Source organism: Pristiophorus japonicus, chromosome 4 (assembly GCF_044704955.1).
Source record: "Pristiophorus japonicus isolate sPriJap1 chromosome 4, sPriJap1.hap1, whole genome shotgun sequence".
NCBI lineage: Eukaryota > Metazoa > Chordata > Chondrichthyes > Pristiophoridae > Pristiophorus > Pristiophorus japonicus.
Genome location: NC_091980.1, coordinates 160,272,071 through 160,292,463, shown reverse-complemented (window position 1 = coordinate 160,292,463; position 20,393 = coordinate 160,272,071). Strand labels below are relative to the sequence as shown.

The following is a 20,393-nucleotide window of genomic DNA, read 5'->3' as shown; positions in this document are numbered from 1 at the left end:
TCTGAGCTGGTGCCATCTTCTGTTCCTCAAGGAGCTGCCGATTGTTAATCCTCTAGCATTTTTTACCTTGCAGACTTATCTGATAAACTGGACTTGAGTTTCTGCAAAGCAAATGGGTTTAGGAGCTCAGCCAATGGGGTACATCATCTTTGAAGATTTTGCACTTCGTACTACACCTGCAAGTAAAGTATGAAATGCCTGATGATTAAGAAGAGTTCAGTTACATTGAGACAGATAGTTTGGGAAGTGAAAATGCGGCAGATAATATTTTTCACAGCCACAGAATTGTGGAGTACTTGGTGTCCCTGGACATTGCTCAGATTGCACCAATATTCTGCTGTCTCCCCTTGTATATTTTACTCCCTGTAACATTTAGTGGGCAGCTAATTATGTTGGAATACCTCTGGTGGACAAGCCATGTAGAGTAGGGCTTAGTGCTGGACTACTGGCAGCACAATTTGGATAAGTTGAAGTTCATGGGATGTGAACAAAGGAAGGCCAGGTGCTGCATTTACTTGTTTCCAATCCAAAATACTTGAGTGGATTGATTCTTGTTTGGGTGCTGGGTTTCCTGTTCTATTTGCAAATGATGGCAGGCAGTCCTTAAGAATTTTTCTGAAGAGTTGCCGTTTGTGTTTCAGAAGATGAAGGATGACTCAGACAGTGATAAATGGCAACAGATTCACCACATTCAGAACCTGTTTGCTTTCAATTTGTTCTGCCAAAAACGCTTTGACGACTCCATGCAGGTTTTCGCTAAGCTTGGCACAGGTAAGAACGTGGCTATATGTTTTTTAAATGGTTGAGGAATCAAGGCCCACAGTGTACTAGGGTTGAAAAGAGCAGATGATAAGTTGAAGCTCTTGTTATATTATGTTATATTACTTATAATACTTGCTTCCCCTCCTAGAATCATGAATTAGTGATTTGGTGATGCCAAGTTTGAGTTTTAAATGTTGATCTAATGGAGAGAGAGAGAGAAGTAAGACCGTGTTTGGATCTCCTGAGAAGCAGTGAGTTGCAGCTGGAAACTGTGTATGATGAGTCTTGATTTCAACATATGATAATGTTGAAATCAAGGGAAGGAGTAGTACTGTGAATTTGGTGCACGTGAGAAATGAGAGAAGGCAGTTCAGAGGGATGCTATCTATAAACTGAAGGAGTGCGAGAAAGATTTGGATTTCAAATGTTCGCTTTTTAAGGGGTACAGGAGCAGTAACAAGCACTGAATTTGGACAATTCTAAAGCTCTACTTATCTCTACTGAAGTTATTGGATAGTCTTATTTGTTTTGGCGGGAAAGTGTAGTTGAGGTCGATGATCAGCCATGATATTGAATGGTGGAATAGGCTCAAGGGGTCGTATGGCCTACTCGCTGCTCCGGGTTCTTGTGTTCTTCTGTTTCTAAGTGGAGCTGAATTAAATTTGCTTTGTTCTCTTATTAACTTTATTTTGTTTGATTTTTCAGACCCCACCCATGTGATTGGGCTCTACCCGGACCTTTTGCCAGCTGATTACAGGAAACAACTTCAGTACCCAAATCCTCTTCCCACACTATCCACTGCAGAGTTGGAGAAAGCACATTTAGCACTCATAGACTACTTGACGCAGGTAAACACACTTGGGGGATCATAACCCACCTGATTTGGGAAGGGGGTACAGGGCTTGTACATAGCTGAACATGAATGAATACACTTGGGGGCTCATGGCCTGTATGATTTGAATGCATCCTGGGGAGGAGCTGGAGGGCTTGTTCAGTATCTAATGTCAGTAAATGAACCTGAAACAATAGACTGCTTGGCATGAGTGGATGCACTGGGCTGTGTGGTTTGTGCAGCAATGACACTAGTGAATGTAATAGGGTTTGGAGACGGGCGGAAGGATTGGTATGCTACCTGGTGTGGGTGAACACAATTAAACTTGAGGTCGTTTGTATCCATCTGTGAGAAGACTTGTAGACTACCTAATGTGGGTGAACATGCACTGGGATTTGTAGAATGACGCATGTAGTGATATGGTAGTAAGATACACAGTGGGTTTAAAGTCAAAATTCTGGTGATTGTGTAAACCTTCATTAACATAATGTTTATAATTCTTGCCATTTCTCCAAGAAACGAACCCATTTGGTAAAACAACTGCATGATTCAGATCCCTCTACCACATCACCCCTTATGGAAGGAACCCCAACCATCAAGTCAAAGAAAAAATTGCTCCAAATCATCGACACAACATTACTGAAGTGTTACCTTCATGTGAGTAGGACAATGTTGTGGTTAAGTAGGACAGTAGGCTCAACTTCAAAGGTAGAAATGGGTGTTACATTTTCTTCACTTTTAAGGTTCCTGACTTGGAATGAGTATGGTTCTGGGTGAGGGTGAGGCTGCCCACCTTTTGATACTTGCCCTCATGCCCATTCTTCATGGTTGAATCTAAACAATGGGTCTGAGCAAGACATTTAAGGGCATCACCTGATGTTGAGGAAAGATCATCAGGAACAGGATATACCCCCCTCTGTGCCAGGGTCTCTGCCAACTGCTACCCTGCCTGAGATCAGCTAATTCAGCAAAGACTAAGATTTGAGCCTGCAATCTTCTGGTCTGTGTAGCTTGGTACCACATCATGTAGTGTATGTATCCACTGAGATGTCATTAATGGGACAATCAGTCAGGGAGTGACTGTGTGGTGCATTTACTCAAAGATGTTACTGTATACCCAAGTCCAGGTCATCAATACATATCAAAAGAGCAGTGATCCTTATACTGACCCCTGGAGTGCACCACTGTATACCTCGCTCCAGTCTGAAAAGCAACTGTTCACCACTGCTCTCTGCTTTCTGTCCCTTAGCCAATTTTGTATCCATGCTACCACTGTCCCATTAATTCCCATGAGCTTTAAGTTGCTAACATGTCTATTATGTGGTACTTTTAAAAGTCCATATACATATCAACCGCACTGCCCTCGTCAACCCTCTCCGTTACTTCTTCATAGAACTCAATCAAGTTAGTCAAACACAATTAGCATTTCACAAATCTGTGCTTACTTTAATCTATTAGCCTATACTTTTTCAAATGCCAATTAATTTTTTCTTGGATTATTGTCTCTAACCATTGTCCCACCACTGACAGACTAACTGGCCTACAGTTATTGGGTTTATCCCTTCTCTATTTTAAACAGGGGTAAAAACATTTGCAATCCTCCAGTCCTGTGGCACTACCCCCATATCCAAAGAGGATTGGAAGATTATGACCAGAGCCTGCAATTTCCACACTTCCCTCAGTAATCTAGGATGCATCGCATCTGGATTGGATGACTTTTCTACTTTGAGGACTGCCAATCTTTTAAGTACATCCTCTTTATCTATTTTTATCTTAGCCAATAATGCTCCTGTCTCCTTTACTGCTACATTGGCAACATCCTCTTCTCAAGTGAAGACAGATGCAAAGTTCTCACTTAGTACCTCAGCCATACCTTCTGCCTCCACAAGCCAATATCCGTTTTGATCCCAGTATTGGCCCCACCCTTCCTTTAACGACCCTTTTACTATTTATAAAAGACCTTTGGGTCACATTTTATGTTGATTGCTAATCTATTTTCATACACTCTCTTTGCCCTTCTTATTCCCTTTTTACATCTCCCCTGTATTTTCTATATTCAGCTTGGTTCTCTACTGTATTATGGACTGTTCAATTGTCATAAGCCTTTTTTTTTTCTCATTTTAACCTCTATCTTTAGTCATCCAGGGAGCTCTAGCTTTGGATGCCCTTCCTTTCCACCTCATGGGAATCTGTCTACCCAAACCATCTCTTCTTTGAAGGCCTCCCATTGTTCAATTCCTGTTTTACCGACCAATTTATAATTCCAATCCACCTGAGCCAACAGCTTTTTCAACTCACTGAAGTTAGCCTTCCTCCAGTTAACTATTTTTACCCTTGATCGTCCCTTTTTCCTTTTCCATAGCTATTCGAAACCTGATATGATCACTGTTCCCCAAATGCTCTCCCACTGAAACATGCTCCTCTTGCTCCACTTCATTCCCCAGAACTAGATCCAGCACTGCTTCCTTCCTCGTTGAGCTTGAAACACAGTGATCAAAAAAGTTCTCTTGTACACATTTCAGGAATTCCCCCCCACTTTGCCCTTTTATACGGTTACTATTCCAGTCTATATTTGAAGAATTGAAGTCCCCCATTATCACTACTCTAGTTCTTGCATCTTTTTATGTAATTTGCCTGCAAATTTGCTCCTCTATCCTTCCCACTATTTGGCCTATAGTACACACCCAGTAGATTCTCTCTTGTTCCTTACTTCTAACCAAATAGATTCTGACTTTGACCCTTCAACTACATCATCCCTCTCCAGTGGTATAGCAGCATCTTTAATCAATACTGCCACCCTCCTCCCTTTTTCCTTCCCTACCTTTCCTGAATGTCTCCTAGCCAGGTATATTAAGTTCCCAATCCTCCCCTCCTTTGAGCCAGGTCTCTCTTATTGCTACTACAGATTGACTCCACCCTCCGACCCGCCATCACCACACAGTTCATTGTTGCCATTGTGGTGGCTTTGAGCATAAGCAGATTGTGGTCCAGTGCTGATATTTGCTCTCCAAAGGGAGGAAGTCCTTCAATGGTTCGCACCAGCTCCTTATGTTGCCCTTAACCTAGTTCTTCATCTCTCGAACATCCATCAAGTAGTCTGGCTGCAGGGCATGGGATTGCTTGAACAGCCCCGTCCCTTGTGATGAGTCACACCAAACAAAGCAGCAGCATTCTAGCTTGTTCTTCCCTGCAAACCTGGGGAAGTGTTTCCCTGAGAAGCCATGGAAAAACTTTGAGATTTCAAGAGTGGATTATTCGTCCTAATAGCTTCTCTATGGTGTTGAGTACAGATCTGAAGTCTACTAACCCCCCCCCCTCCGCCCCCGCCCCGCCCCCCCCCCGCCCTTACCTCAGCCCAGGCGTTTCCGGATTCGGAACATCGGAGACCTTCCGAAATCCGGAAATACTTGAACCTTAGCCCGTGCGCTTCTGGATTTGGGACGTGGGAAAGATGTTCCAAAATCTGGAAATATCCGGAATTGCCTCGGTCCCGAGGTTTCCGGATTTCGGACGCTCTACCTGTATATCCTAGTCCTATTTGGCGACTTGTGCCTGCAGCTCACCAACTTTACCATGCTACATGCATTTACCACATGCATTCCAAGCCCATTTTAGACTGCCTTGCATTTTCCCCCTGTCTGATCCCCACTATTTCTGAACTACTCTTTACTCTAGTGCTATTTGTCCCTCCCTGTTCTCCTGTGCACCTTGTTTCTCCTCTCTCATGTTTCATCCTGGTGCCCATCCCCCTGCCAAATTAGTTTAAACCCTCCCCCTGCAGCACCAGTCAACTGTCCCATCAGGACAACTCTGCTGAGGTGCAACCTGTCCATCTTGAACAGGTCCCTCCTGCCCCTGAACTGGCCCCAGGAATCTGAATTCCTCCCTCCTGCACCATTTCTCCAGCCACACGTTAACTGTATTCTGCTACTATTCCTATATTCACTGGCACGTGCCACTAGGAGTAATCCAGAGATTACTGCCTTAGAGATCTTTCATTTCCGCCTTAGCTACTGAAGCTCTCAATGCAGTACCTCAACCCTTTTCATTCCTGTGTCATTGGTCCCAACATGGAACATGCGTTCTAGCTGTTCCTCTTTCCCTCCCCCCCCCACCCCCCTCAAAATGTTCTACATGCTTTGTGATGTCCTTTACCCTGGCACCAGGGAGGTAGCACACCATGTCGGACTCACGTTGGCAATTGCAGAAAGGCCCGTCTTTCTTGGTCAACCTTAGACAGTTGCCGGGGAGAGAGATCGAATCAGTAGAAAGGGAATGGAGTTTGTGGCGCGAAATGAAGGCAATGGCGTCGGTCTTCCCGATATTTAATTGGAGAACTTTCTACTGGTATTGCTGCATGTCGGATAAGCAGTCTGATGGTATAACATCCCTGGCGTTCAGTTGGTTTTTACACAATGATTGTAATCCATCCACTGCTGTTTATAAGACACATGGACACAAGGGTATCGAGCTGTTTGGTGACTGATAATCCTGTTAGTTAACGTGGGCCTTCCTTAGGTACTGCCTCCTGTATGGTGTGTAGGCAGCATGCATCTGAGCCATACAGATCAGAAAGTTCTTGGCTTAATTTCTGGTCTATGTTGAAGCTGATCTATGGGATGGCACTTTTAGCTCTATAAAATTTCCCTTGGCACCCCTAGGTTAGGGCGGGTAACTGCTCCGACCACTAGCTAATGACCACTGCCAAAACGTTCATAAGTGTCAGATAATGACAGGATTAGGCTGGATTGTGGTGCCTTCCACAGTCAGAAAGCCTACCTGCACTAACTGCCTAGGGCTCACTCTTGAATAATGGTACTTTTGGCATCGTATTGGAGGATATTCATGCCCATGAACCAGCACCGTCAAGAGATATGGGGAGAAAACTGAGGGCCGGGGTGGGGGGCGGAAGCAATAGTTCCTCAAGCCATCATAAATTGATGCTACAAGAGATTAACCTGATGCTTAATATTGATGATTAAGATGTAACTTTAGAGGTTTTGGCTATTTTATGTTTCTCTGGGGTGTTTTGATTAAAATGGAAACCAGTCATCATACTTGAGACTATCTCCAACAAGCGAGAATCTAATCACCGCTTCTTGACATTCAGTGGCATTACCATGGCCGAATCCCCCACCAGCAGGGATGAGGGGTGAATGGAACCTTGTGCAAGTTAGAATACTGGCAGCGGCATTTTGAATGAGCTCAAGTTTATGGAGGGCGGAAGGTGGGAGGCCAGAAAGGAGAGCATGAGAATAGTTCAATTCTAGAGTTAACAAAGGCTTGGATGAGGGCTTCAGCAGCAGATGAGCTGAGGCAAAGTTGGACACGTGTGATGTTATGGAGGTGAAAGTAGGCGGTTTTAGTTATGCCGTGGATATGTAGTTGGAAGCTCATCTCGGGATCTAATGGGACGCCAAGGTTGCGAATGGTCTGGTTGAGCCTCAGGCAGTGGCCAAGGAAGGGATGGAGTCGGTGGTTAGGGAATGTGTTTGCAGATGTAGATGAGAAATAGGTTGAGGCCAATCAAACAAAGTTCTCACCCAACCCAGAATGCTGGTGATAATTCACAATCTCTGCCGGCTGCTATGTGTTTCAGACAAATGTGGCACTCGTGGCCCCGTTGTTACGGCTGGAGAACAATCACTGTCACATTGAGGAGAGTGAGCACGTACTGAAGAAAGCACACAAGTACAGCGAGCTGATCATTCTGTATGAAAAGAAGGGCCTGCATGAGAAAGGTAACAGCATTTGTCCATTGTAGTTCCATTTCCTTTTATAGGAACAGGAGTAAGTCATTCCGCCCCTTGAACCTGTGCAGCCATTCACTTAGATCATGGCTGATCTGTATTTTCTCTCCATATACCTGCTGTGGTTCTGTAACCCTTAATACCGTTGCCTAACTAAAACCTTTTAATCTCAGTTTTGAAATTTTCAATTGATCTTCAACTTCAACAGTTTTACAGGGGAGAGAATTCCAGATTTCCACTACTCTTTGTGAGAAGATGCGTTTCCTGACATCATCCCTGAACAGCCTAGCTCTAATTGTAAGGTTATGCCCTCATGTTCTGGACTCTGCCATTAGAAGAAATAGTTTCTCCTTATCAACTCTCTCAAATCCTTTCATCATGTTAAACACCTCAATTAGATCACCCCTTGCTCTTCTATACTCAAAGGAATATAAGCCTGTCCTCATAAATGTTCTTAGTCTCTTGTAATTATTCTGTAGAATTCTCTACCACAGAAAGTTGTTGAGGCCAGTTGTTAGATGTATTCAAAAGGGAGCTAGATGTGGCCCTTACGGCTAAAGGGATCAAGGGGTATGGGGTACTGATGTTGCATGATCAGCCATGATCATATTGAATGGTGGTGCAGGCTCGAAGGGCCAAATGGCTTACTCCACCTATTTTCTATGTTTCTATGTAATATTGTATAGTGATTTTATTTTCCATTGTTGCTGTGTCCAACACTCTTGGTTGTTCTTTAATGATGAGTACTTCAGGTATTGCTGTGCTTTCCATTGCAGCCCTGCAGGTCCTGCTTGATCAGGCAAAGAAAGCCAATTCACCACTGAAAGGCCATGAGCGAACTGTGCAGTACCTCCAAAGACTGGGTTAGTAATGCTATTGTATAAGATGACTGTTAGTCCCCTGTAATTTACAGCCCTAATAACCAGTTGGTAAAGACACTGGGCAAATAACTAAGAAGATTGATCACTACACTATAGTGAGTTATCTGATCTGAGCCCGAGCAGCAATTTTGATGTTACTGAAGTGTGCTAAGTGGGAAAACTGAAAGGAAAAAGCTCTGGGAGCAATGGGATTCAGGCAGTCATTCCAGTAAATCTGGCGTTTTGCTACTTGCGGTTTGATCAGTCATCATTTGTTTCATTTAATTTAAACAGTTCTGTTAGTGTTGTTGTAGGTGAGACTTTTCTGCGACTCTACTCTCTGACCTCCGTTTCTACTTTTTAGGGAAAGAGAACTTGAATATTATTTTTGAGTTTTCTCTTTGGGTCCTGAAAGCATGTCCTGAAGATGGGTTAAAGGTAGGGATTCAGAACATTGTCAAGTTTAATTTTAACTAAGGATCAAAACTACATTGCTATAATCAATTCTTCAGCAGAGTTCTGCAGTCACCTTTCTATATACTTGCACTTCATCAAAGGCTGGCTGGAACAGTGCTTGTGGGACAGAGGGAGCTGTTCGGCTACAGCACCGAGTGATGAAGAGTGCCGTGGATCGAGTAATGTGTGGCATGAAAGGAAGTGCTCTGGAGCAGAGTCACTCGGAAGTTTGAGTGCTCTGAATAAAGCACCAACATAATTGGTTTGAATTTGACATTTTTTTCCTTCTGTGTTTAGATATTTACAGAGGATCTGCCTGAGGTGGAAAACCTGCCAAGAAACAAAGTGTTGGAGTTCCTGAAGGAGAGCTGTAAGGAGCTTGCTATTCCATATCTGGTAAGAACTATTGTAAGCAAGCAGTATTAATATTACTACTCAGTGATTTTGCCCCCTTTGTTACCATTCTATGCAAACTTTTCAGCAGGGAACATCGTACTGATCGAGCTGTGGGACCAGTCTGTATTAAGAGCCCATCCTAGTACTGGGACAAAAAGAAATTCAATTGTACTGAGATCATGGAATTCCAGACAGCAAATAAACACCAACAACTTGCATTTACACAACACCTTTAACGTAGTAAAATGTCCAAGGCACTTCAGAGGAGTGTTATCAAACAAAATTTGAATCCGAGCCACATGAGATGTTAGGACAGATGACCAAAAGCTTGGTCAAAGAGATAAAAGAAAGAAAGACTTGGATTTATACAGCGCCTATCATGACCACTGGATGTCTCAAAAGCGCTTTATAACCAGTGAAGTGTTTTTGGAGTGTAGTCGCTGTTGTAATGTCAGAAACATGGCAGGCAATTTGCGCACAAGCAAACTCCCACGAACAACAATGTAATCTGTTTTTATTATGTTGATTGAGGGATAAATATTGGCCAGGTAGGTTTTAAGGAGCATTTTAAAGAAGGGGAGAGAGGTAGAGTGTGAGAGAGGTTTAGGGAGGGAATTCCAAAGCTTAGGGCCTCGGCAGATGAAGACACAATCTGGATGCGCAAAAGCCCAGAATTGGAGGAGCACTGAGATCTCGGACGGTTGTAGGACTGAAGGGGTTTACAGAGATGGGCAGGAGCGAGGCCCTGCGATCGATTCTGCACACCTCCTGGCTCTTCATTCATAAGGAAATACCTCCAGCAATGCATCCTCCAATCTTCTACCCTTCAAATAGCTTCTGGACTCACTCTGCCTCCACACCTGTCTCTGAACCTGGACATCAATTTGTTGATGTTCCAAGCTGACTCCACTTAGTTACATCCATTCTGTCTCACCATGGGACCTCTGACTGAAACTCTGGACTCCCTCCCATTGTCTCCTCCCAATTTGCCGTTTATTACCTATATATCTATCCTAATTTTGCTATGTGACCATGCTTAATGTAACTTGAGTTTCCTGGTATCCATTCACGTGCATGTTTTGGATACCGCTCCGAACCCGCGTCCATCACTTTTATTTCCCTTTTTTTGCTCCCTTTTTTTAATTCTTTTCTCTTTACCCCTCCTGGGACACTCTCTTGTCGTCCTGTTTCCTTTAATTTCTCCCATCTCTGGATTCTCTCTCCTCATAAATCCCTAACCTAACCCTTCAATACTCCTTGATCTTCCTACTCTCCTGCTGTTGTCCCAGGTTTGACTCTCTTGGATAAGCTTACAGCTTCCTTCATGGCATCCTCTGAGGGGCCCATCGAGGCACTCGTTGCTGCCTCCTCACCCGCAGCAACCCCAACTGCCCCATCCTACTCTCTCGCGGGCCTTCCCACCGAGTGCACTGCTGGGGGCTAATCTTGCCTATCTCCTTCCTGTCCCATTCACTCCTCCCAATGCTGACTCTATCAACCCTGCCAGCTATCACCACCGATCTCCACATCTCCCTCCAGAATGTCCGTTCACTTGTGAACAAAACCCTTGCCATCCATATTGTGGATGATTGCGTCGACGACATGGCCTTGATGGAAACCTGGCTGATGAAGCCTTCCCTATTGGCTATACCTCTACCATTTGCCCTGCCCAAGCTGCCGCAGTAGCGGTGTGGCCCTTATCACTAAATCATACCTTGGTCTGTTCTCCTCCTATGGAACCACCTCCTCCTTTGAGCATCTCTCCTTATTCCACCCCTTTTGCCTCTTGTTTAAAATCCTCGTTCTCTTACAGCGCTCTCATTTAAATAAAACCAAATGAAACCCAAGAACCGAATCTGATGGTGCTGCTACAATTTAAAAGTGATCTCCTTTGTCACTGTTTCCCCCCCCCCCCCCCCTGCCCCCAACTCTTCTGAAGGTACATTGGGGTTTGATTCCACTGACAGCAACAGTCTGGCACATCACTGTCACTTTTCATGTAAACCTAGACAGTGAGTGTTGGCAGGATATTTTATCATGGGAGGCATGGACCAGAGATATAACTCAACAATATATGTTTACCCAGTTGGCCATTGTGTGATGTCTTTCTCAGTTACATAGTGATAACTGTTGTTCTCCTTCCTCCAAGGAACACATCATCCATATCTGGGATGAAACCGGGCCAGTCTTCCACAACTGCCTGATCCAGCTGTATCGTGAGAAGGTGCAAGCCCTCATGAAGGAATATCTCAACTCTCTGCCTGAGGGTAAGGCCCGTCTGTAGAGGATCTGTGCTGCACATCAATGCATTTTCTTCTGAGTTGTGAAAAAAATGTTTTGGTTTATCTGGCTTATCTTTTCTCTGCTTTTTTTTTCCTCCCCTCCTCCCCTGAAAGCACTTGGGCATTGCACTGACCACCTATCGAAATCACACCAGGTTATTTTGATTTAAAGCTTGCTTAGTGTCGAATGAAATATCGTTACTATGAAACACCATTGAATCTTGTACCATTCGGACAAAGTTTAGTAAAAGCACTTTTATTTCAAGATGGCTTCCCTTTCTCTCCTCCAATCCGTTCTCATTCCTCCATTATCCTCTCTCTTTACCAGGGTGTGCACTCTAGTCACCGGCTCAGATTTATGGTCAGTTTTGGTCCTATTTGACTCAACTGCTAATGTGATTGAGTAGAATCAGATATAGTACCCACCTCTTCCACCGTTCCTGCTTATTCCGCTATATCGGGTAAATGGTGTTAACTATTTGCCATTACCCTAGGCATCCTGCTGCAGGAGGACGATGGCTGACTGAATGCAGGCAGGTACAGCAGGAGCGGCAAGAGTTCGTGGAGATATGTGATCTGGTCCCGGGAGAGGCGAGATTTCGGGGCCCAGGGGCAGCATGGGCCAGCCCACACTGCGATATGTGTGCGCACTAGGTCTATGTAGCAGAGCTGATCTCCAGTCGTCCTGGTTAATCCTTGCCACTGGACCAAGACCCAGCTGTGTCAAGCCCCTGGGGTGCAACGGCCACCACACGTTAAAAAAAATCCACACACAGGCATCTTCCACCCTTCAGGATGTAGTTTGGGATCCGAAATATTAGGTCCTGTGAACTCATCCCTTTACGGCGTGGAAACAAGTCATCCATGTTTCAAGGGACTGCCTATGATGATGAGGCATCCATTACAAAGGCGACGCTTAAACTGTCTTACACGTGTTTACGATTTTGGGCAATTCAGGTAGCTGTTTGCACCTCTTTCTTTAGTTATAGTATCCTGTAACGGGACACATTCCAGTTCTGTTAAAATGAACACATTACAACCTTTTCTTTTACCAGTGACAAAGATGAGAGAACGAACTCGGCCTGCTAACTCTCATTCCTACAGACTCCTTCCGTCCACCCTGACACAGTCTGACCGCCTCATAGTCATCCCAGTGCTTGTAGAGAATGTTTAGTCCGGGTACACAAGGTTTTTAGTAATGGCACTGGAGCATTTTTTGTAAGTAACTGAGGATGAGGGATGAAGATTTACCTTCATGCTTTTATTGCAGCTAAATCTCTTGTCATCTTGTGCTTCATTACCAGCCTCCTCCAGGAATGTCGGCTGTCTGTTTATACCTCCCACTGTGTATAGTGAGAAAATTATGTTGACACTAACTCTCCTGCTATAAGCGATGGAGACTGTATCCACCTCCCTGCAACCTGCTAGTTTTCCCTTCATTAGACCAGGCCACCCGTTGAAAATTGTCCCTGGAGGGGAAGTTGGGTCTAAGGTTGAAAATTGGGAATTTTTTAAAGCCACATACAATCAAAACTGGGCTTCCTTTATCCTGCAACTCCATTTTAACTCATGATTGTTGCTTAACTTCAGACAGGTGGGTATTTAATCTATACTGTCCTCTTTTTTCCACTGATTGAGATTTTCAAAATTCCATGTTGGGGACCACCCTGGAAATACTGGCACACTCTTGGGGACCTCTGCAAATATTGATGCACACTGTACATAGTGATACATTCTCATGACCCTGCTGCAAATATTTACAAACTTTCAGGGGATTCCTGCAAATATTAACAGTCTGCAAATAGCGCAGTCCTGGTGATCTGCTGTCCTAATTTCTGAAAAACTGTCAGCTACCCATAGGAAAAGAAATAATGTACTCCTAAATCAACACATACAGAACAATTCAGAAATCTGGTGACTGATGAGCAGAAATCTGATACTTCCTGAACCTTGCCCTAGGATATGGGAACCCCTGTTTGAAAACCTATGCCCTCAAATATGACAGAGAGCTTAATGTTGGAGCGCCATCTAGTGAGAGATGTTGAGGTGTACAACAACACAATAAATTAGGAGAGAGAAATTACAGATATCATGCCCTTTCATCTGAAAGCACTTCACAATGAATCACTTTTTGAAGTGTCATCCCTTATTTTGTAGGCATACATAACAGGTAATTTGCACACAGTATGATCCCATAAAGCAAATGAAATGCATAGAAATTACAACACGGAAACGGGGCATTCAGCATTTACTCTCCACATGTGAGCAAATAGTTCTAATCATATTTACCTGTTCCCAGATCCATTTAATCTCTCTCCCTTTATCCATCTATCTAATGTAATCTGGATTGTTGACAGTATCTACCTCAACCACTAATCCTGGACGTAAATTCCACAGCCGCACAACTTTCTCAAAAAGTTCCTCCTGTCCTCTGTTCATAATCTCTTACACTTAATCTTCTATCTATGGTCCCTCATTCTTGACCCTTTAACGACTGGAGACAGTCTGCTTCTATCTACCCTGTCCCATCCTTTCACAGTTTTAAACACTTCCGTCATATAGCCCCATAATCTGTATCATTCTAACAAAAGAAGGCCCAACTTTTGAAGTCAGTCTTTGTATTTGTATTTCCTCACATCAGGCAGCTTCCTGGTGAATCTGTATTGTACCCTTTCTAAAGCCTCAACATCCTTCCTTTCATGTGGAGCCCAATACAGGTATTACACACACTACTCTAACTGAGGTCTTGTATACAGACTCATAGTTACTATTTTTATACCTTGTGATAAAACTTAGAATTCCATTAGCTATTATTTAAAGAGTCATTATCCTGAGTTGCTGCCTTTAATGTTCTGTGAACAAGTATTTCATTCTCTTATTCAGTCAGACATTTGATGAAGGCACAACTGTGATACAGTAGGATGGTTTTTTTATGTGCAGAATTTCATTGGTTTGGCTGGACACTTAATGGCTGTTGTCCAGAAGACTAAATTTAATGCAAAAATGTGTAAAGCACTACACATAGGAGGAAAAAGGGGTGACACACCACTCTATAAATAATGTTGAAACAGTTAAGGATGAAGTTGAAAGAGACTCAAAAGAGTCTCTGTGCACTTGATGCTGAATCTTTCCAACCAGCATAGAGCAGCAATCAATAAGTCCAAATAAATTCCGAACTGTATAGCCAAAACTGCAGAATACTAGTCATTATAATGCTCTGATCAGACCACACCTTGAGTACTCTGTCCAGTTCTGCCCACTTACATATTTCGTCCAACTCATTTAGTCATTTCTGAGCTACCAGTTTGGTAGGGTTCTTGTCTTCTCTGCAACCCCACCTTTAAAAAATAACACACACGGCTTTTTTTAACCTCTAACTTATTGGATATAGATTATAAATATTGGATTATAATCACCTTGGGTTACTTCTTTTCTAGATGAGATTCCTGTTCCTGCTGGAAAGGAGGAAGGGGAATTGGGAGAACACAGGAACAAGCTGTTGTCTTTCTTGGAAATCTCAACATATTATCAACCCAGCAAGCTCATCAGTGACTTCCCATTTGATGGTGAGTGGCCAAATGTGCAAACAAATGCTAATGAACAAAGCTTGTATGGGTATTTCATTTTTTGGCCAGACATGTGTAGTGAGTGTCTGAGGTGGCTGTTTGTGGCTAACGAAGTTTTATTAAATTTACGAATGTAATCTGCGAAAATTATGAAGTGCTAATCCTTACGGAGGTACATGCTCCATATAATTTTTTTAAGAATTGAGATTGAAGTAAAATGCTAAAGGTTCGTCGCAAGTACTGAAGGCCTTTTACATGTTCAAACCTGTGTTCCCTTATCGTATGTTCATTAATTAGAACTAATGCTGGCCTGTTCACCAACACATTTTTTTCCTCTGCTATAGACTCCAGCCTTTCAAAATCCAAGCTTAATTTCACCTAATGACCATATCCTGATCTTGCTTTATCTCTCTTACCCCTTTCACCGTTCCAAGAGTCTTACACTATCCTTAAATTTGGGTTTGTATAGACTGGACTGCAGACAGAATTAATCTAGATTTGGATTTATGCAGGCACAGCTAGGCTGCACTCTGTACAATATTAATGTAGGTTTGGCTTTATACAGGCTGTAGAGCGTTCACATAGGTTGTGGTTACAAACATGAATAGGATACAGTCTACAGCATTAATTGGGATTTTGGTTAAAGTAAGAGACTTGGGTGTGAAAATTTCTATATCTTTTCTTCCTGGCTCCAAAACCTTACTTGTCACCTTGTTATATTTGTCAAATTTTCCATTATAAATTCCTATTTCCACAGTTACTACAGAAACTACTTGTGTAAACTTGTCATGCTGTAATTGCATCCTACCACTGGTGGCAGTGCTGCAGCGCATCAGTCTCCCAGCTTCTCAGCCTGAATTGTAGAGAAATGACTTTGTTTCAACTAACTCTACTTCTCCACTTGCCAAATTGCTGTTGAGCTTTGTGATTTAATTATAATATTTAAAGTATTACATCAGGACAGAATGTTTGATGTTAAAGTGGGAACACAATTATGTATACACCTTGGTCCAATTATCCCCCACTTTCTAATCTCACTTCACCTGAAGACTGCATTTAGTCTTGCTTCCATGTGTCCAGTGCCTCAGGAGATCAACTGATTTTTTTTTTGAGGTATAAATGTTGTTCCCATATCTTTTAGCATTGTTTCAGCACTCCTGGATCATGTATTTGAAAAAAAGCTTGTCAGATTAGTAATCCCTGTCTAACCTCCCAATTCTTTCTCTACCTAATGTATTATATTAATACTACCTTGGTTATTGCTCTTAAGTGTTGTCCATAATTCCTACTGAGCATCAAAAGCATTATGCTACAGGATCTTCCTCCTTCCTATTGTATATCAATACTCTCTGCACCATCCCCTACTCTAATTCATCCTTTACACGAGTCTTGGGTTCCTGAAATCCAACTGGCATTGACTAATCACTCTACTTTCTGATTTATCTCATCTCCTCTCTTCAACCGTGCCAATTTCATATACCTTGGCTTTCACTTTAGGCCTCTCAATGGGGAAAAGAAGGGAGAAAGTGCGTGTGGTGAGTCATATTTTTGGTTGTATTTCAGGGTTGCTGGAGGAGCGAGCGTTGCTAATGGGTCAGATGGGTCTACATGAACAAGCCCTTTTTATTTATGTTCACATACTGAAGAATATTAAAATGGCAGAGGAGTAAGTAAACCACATCCCATATTGCGAGCCCTGGCATCGACAGTTAAAATGACTGGGTTTTAATTAATATGATCTGGTCTTTAAGAGTTAGGCTTCTGGACCTTTTTAATTATTTAAGTGTTAGGCCTGTAATACTGGGGTGTATGGGCTCAAATCCAACACCAACCAATTCATGTACTTGGCTGCCCTTGGGTATATAGATGGTTCTCCACGGAGTGAGAACAGGGATAGGCTCATTGTTTCAGTTTGTATGTTTGTGCGTGGATGTGTGTGTGCATGTTCGACCGTTAAATAGTCTGCTGAGTCTTTGGGGGCGGGGGGGAGGGAGAGGAGAGTGAGAGAGAGAGATTCTGCTTGTATTGCACCCAGATTCCAGCGCATCTGAGAGAATCAGCCAAACCACGCAAAAGATCAGAGAATTTAAAACATAAGTGGTTTAAGGTTCAATTTTCATGGTCACAAAACTAAAACTCACTCGTATTAAGATGGCAGCCCATGGAATTAAGGCGAAAGTGGTGGTATGGATATAAAATTGGCTCAGTGACAGGAAGCAAAGGTTGGTGTTGGATTAATGTTTTTCAGACCGAGGTGGTTTACAGTGATGTTCCCCAAGGGTCAGTTTTGGGTCCATTACACTCTTCAATTTTTATTAACGGCCTAGACTTGGGAGCAGGGAGCAGCATTGTAAGATCTGCAGATGATACAAAACTTTGCAAATTAAAAGATAGTGATGAGGATAGTTATAGGCTTCAGGATGGTGAAATGGGCAGAAGCATGGCAGATGGAGTTCAATGCGGAGAAGTGTGAAGAAATGCACTTTGGGAGGACTAATCTGGAAAGATAGTGTATTATAAATGGCACGATTTTTAAAAGTGTAAATGAGCAGAGAAACCTTGGGTTCCATATACACCAATTTTTAAAGATGGCAGGACAAGTTGATATGGTTACAAAAGCATATGGGTTACTTGGGTTTATAAATAGAGGAATAGAATATAAAAGCAAAGTGTTCATGCAAGAACTTTATAAATTACTGGTTAGGTCTCAACTGGAGTATTGTGGACAATTTTGGGCACCACACTTCAGGAAAGATGTAAAGGCCTTAGAAAGGATACAAACAAGGTTTACTGGGATGTTACCAGGGATGAGGGACTTCAGTTATGAGGAGATTCTGGAAAAGTTAGGACTATTCTCCTTGGAGCAGAGAAGGTTAAGATTCCGAGTAGAGATTTTCAAGGTGATGGGCTTTGATTAGAGTAGAGAAAAATGATTCTCTCTGGCAAGTTGCAAGGAAATCACAGAAAGGTGCAAGAACTATAGAGTAGTGATAATGGGGCACTTCAACTATCCTAATATAGACTGGGATAATAGTGTAAAGGGAAGCGAGGGGGTAGAATTTCTGAAATGTGTTTAGGAGAACTTTCTTGATCAATATGTTTCCAGACCAATGAGGAAGGAGGCATTGCTGGTTCTGGGAAATGAAGTGTGTCAAGTAGAGCAAGTTTCAATAGGGGAACATTTAGCGAACAGTGATCGCAGTATCCTAAGGTTTAGACTCGCTATCGAAAAGGACAGGGAGGAATGTAGAGTAACAATATCTAATTGGAGGAAAGCCAATTTCATGGATATGGCCCAGGTAAATTGGAAACAAAGATTGGCAGGCAAAACTAATCGAACAATAGGCTACCTTGAAAGAGGAGATGGTTCAGGGACGGTTGAGGTACATTCCCATGAGGTGGAAAGGTAGGGCAACCAAAGCCAAAGCTCCCAGGATGATGAACGAGATAGAGTAAGATGAAGAAGAAAAAGGTGTGTATGACAGATATCGGGTTGAGAATACAACATAAAAGGGAATCCAAAAGCCTTCTGTAGGCATATAAATAGTAAACGGATAGTAAGAGGAGAGGTGGGGTCGATTAGGGACCAAAATGGAGACCTACGCATGGAGGCAGAGGACATGGCTGAGGTACTAAATGAGTACTTTGCATCTGTATTTACGAAGGAAGATGCTGCTGCTAAAGTCAATAGTGAAAGAGGAAGTAGTTGAGATACTGGATGGAATAAAAAATTGATGATGAGGTACTAGAAAAACTGACTGTACTTAAAGTAGATAAGTCACCAGGACCGATGGGATGCATTCTAGGATGCTGAGGGAAGTAAAGGTGGAAATTGCGGAGATACTGACTATAATATTCCAATCTTCTTTGGATACGGGGCTGATGCCAGAGGACTGGAGAATTGGAGAACCCTTTTTTGAACAAGGGTGTAAGGATAAACCCAGCAAATGCAGGCCAGTTAGTTTAACCTCAGTAATGGGAAACTTTTAGAAACGATAATCCAGAACAAAATTAACAGTCACTTGGACAAGTGTGAATTAATTCAGGATAACCAGCATTGAGTTGTTAAAGGCAAATCGTGTTTAACTAACGTGATTGAGTTTTTTGATGAGGTAACAGAGCGTTGATGAGAGCAACGCAGTTGATATGGTGTACATGGATTTCCAAAAGGCATTTGATAAAGTACCACATAATAGGCTTGCCAGCAAAGTTGAAGCCCATGGAATAAAAGGGACATGGATACAAAATTGGTGAATGACAGAAAACGGAGACCAGTGGTGAATGGTTGTTTTTCGGACTGGAGGAAGGTATACAGTGGTGTTCCCCAAGGGTCGATACTAGGACCACTGCTTTTCTTGATATATATATTAATGACGACTTGGGTGTGCAGTGCAAAATTTCAAAATTTGCAGATGTTACAAAACTTGGAAATATAGTGAACAGTGAGGAGGAATATGAATAGACTTCAAGACACAGACTGGTGGAATCCAACACAGAAAAGTGCAAAGTGATACTTTTTGGTCAAAAGAATGAAGAGCGGCAATATAAGCTAAAGGGTACAATTCTAAAGGGGCACATTAACGGAGGGTATATGTGTAAAAAATCGCTGAAGGTGGCAGGACAGTTACAAAAGCATATGGGATCCTGTGCTTTCTAAATAGAGGCATAGAGTACAAAAACAAGGAAGTTATAATGAACCTTTTATAAAACACTGGTTCGGTGTCAACTGGATTATTGTGTCCAATTCTGGGCGCCGCACTTTAGGAAGGATGTGCAGGATGATTTTTATGAGTGTACATCATTACATTAAATGGTTTAGTATAGTTTCTATTTGTCTTTTTCAGTAATTTTAAATCTGGTTACTCACGGGCAGGGGACAGGACACTTGGAAAAAAAAAAATTTTTTTTTTAAGTGCTTACTTTTGTTGATGAACCCATTTTCAGCTGTATTATAAAACTGCATCAGCTTACCACTCAAGTACATCAGGAGTACTTTTTAATGGAAAGAAAAAAAGAAACAATTAAGTTCTATTAAGCTGCCCGATTACTCTGGTTCATGGAAGATTTTACGTTTGTGATTATGCAACTTGAAGTGTAATCTAACCAGCACAATTTCCCGTGGTATCTAGAAATAGAGAAAATAGGTGCAGGAGTAGGCCATTCGGCCCTTCGAGCCTGCACCACCATTCAATATGATCATGGCTGATCATGCACTTCAGTACCCCATTCCTGCTTTCTCTCCATACCCCTTGATCCCTTTAGCTGTAAGGGCCACATCTAACACCCTTTTGAATATATCTAACGAATTGGCCTCAATAACTTTGTGGTAGAGAATTCCACATGCTCACAACTCTGAGTGAAGAAGTTTCTCCTCATCTCGGTCCTAAATGGCTTACCCCTTATCCTTAGACTGTGACCCCTGGTTCTGGACTTCCCCAACATCGGGAACATTCTAACCGGTCCAATCCCGTCAGAATTTTATGTTTCTA

The 20,393-nt window shown here is 42.6% G+C and overlaps 1 protein-coding gene across 3 annotated transcripts in view; it reads left to right on the top strand.

Annotated features, from left to right (window-relative positions):
• vps39 (VPS39 subunit of HOPS complex) overlaps positions 1-20,393 on the top strand; it is a 126,607-nt gene that overhangs the window by 88,452 nt on the left and 17,762 nt on the right. For 2 of the 3 annotated variants that reach the window (XM_070878750.1, XM_070878747.1), the window contains exons 11-20: positions 642-771; positions 1,468-1,610; positions 2,111-2,251; positions 7,194-7,335; positions 8,121-8,207; positions 8,569-8,642; positions 8,958-9,056; positions 11,206-11,323; positions 14,776-14,904; positions 16,468-16,570. In XM_070878750.1, coding sequence (XP_070734851.1) covers positions 642-771; positions 1,468-1,610; positions 2,111-2,251; positions 7,194-7,335; positions 8,121-8,207; positions 8,569-8,642; positions 8,958-9,056; positions 11,206-11,323; positions 14,776-14,904; positions 16,468-16,570 — 1,166 coding nt within the window. The remainder of the gene's footprint in view (positions 1-641; positions 772-1,467; positions 1,611-2,110; positions 2,252-7,193; positions 7,336-8,120; positions 8,208-8,568; positions 8,643-8,957; positions 9,057-11,205; positions 11,324-14,775; positions 14,905-16,467; positions 16,571-20,393) is intronic. The other variant, XM_070878748.1, reaches the window with a different exon arrangement.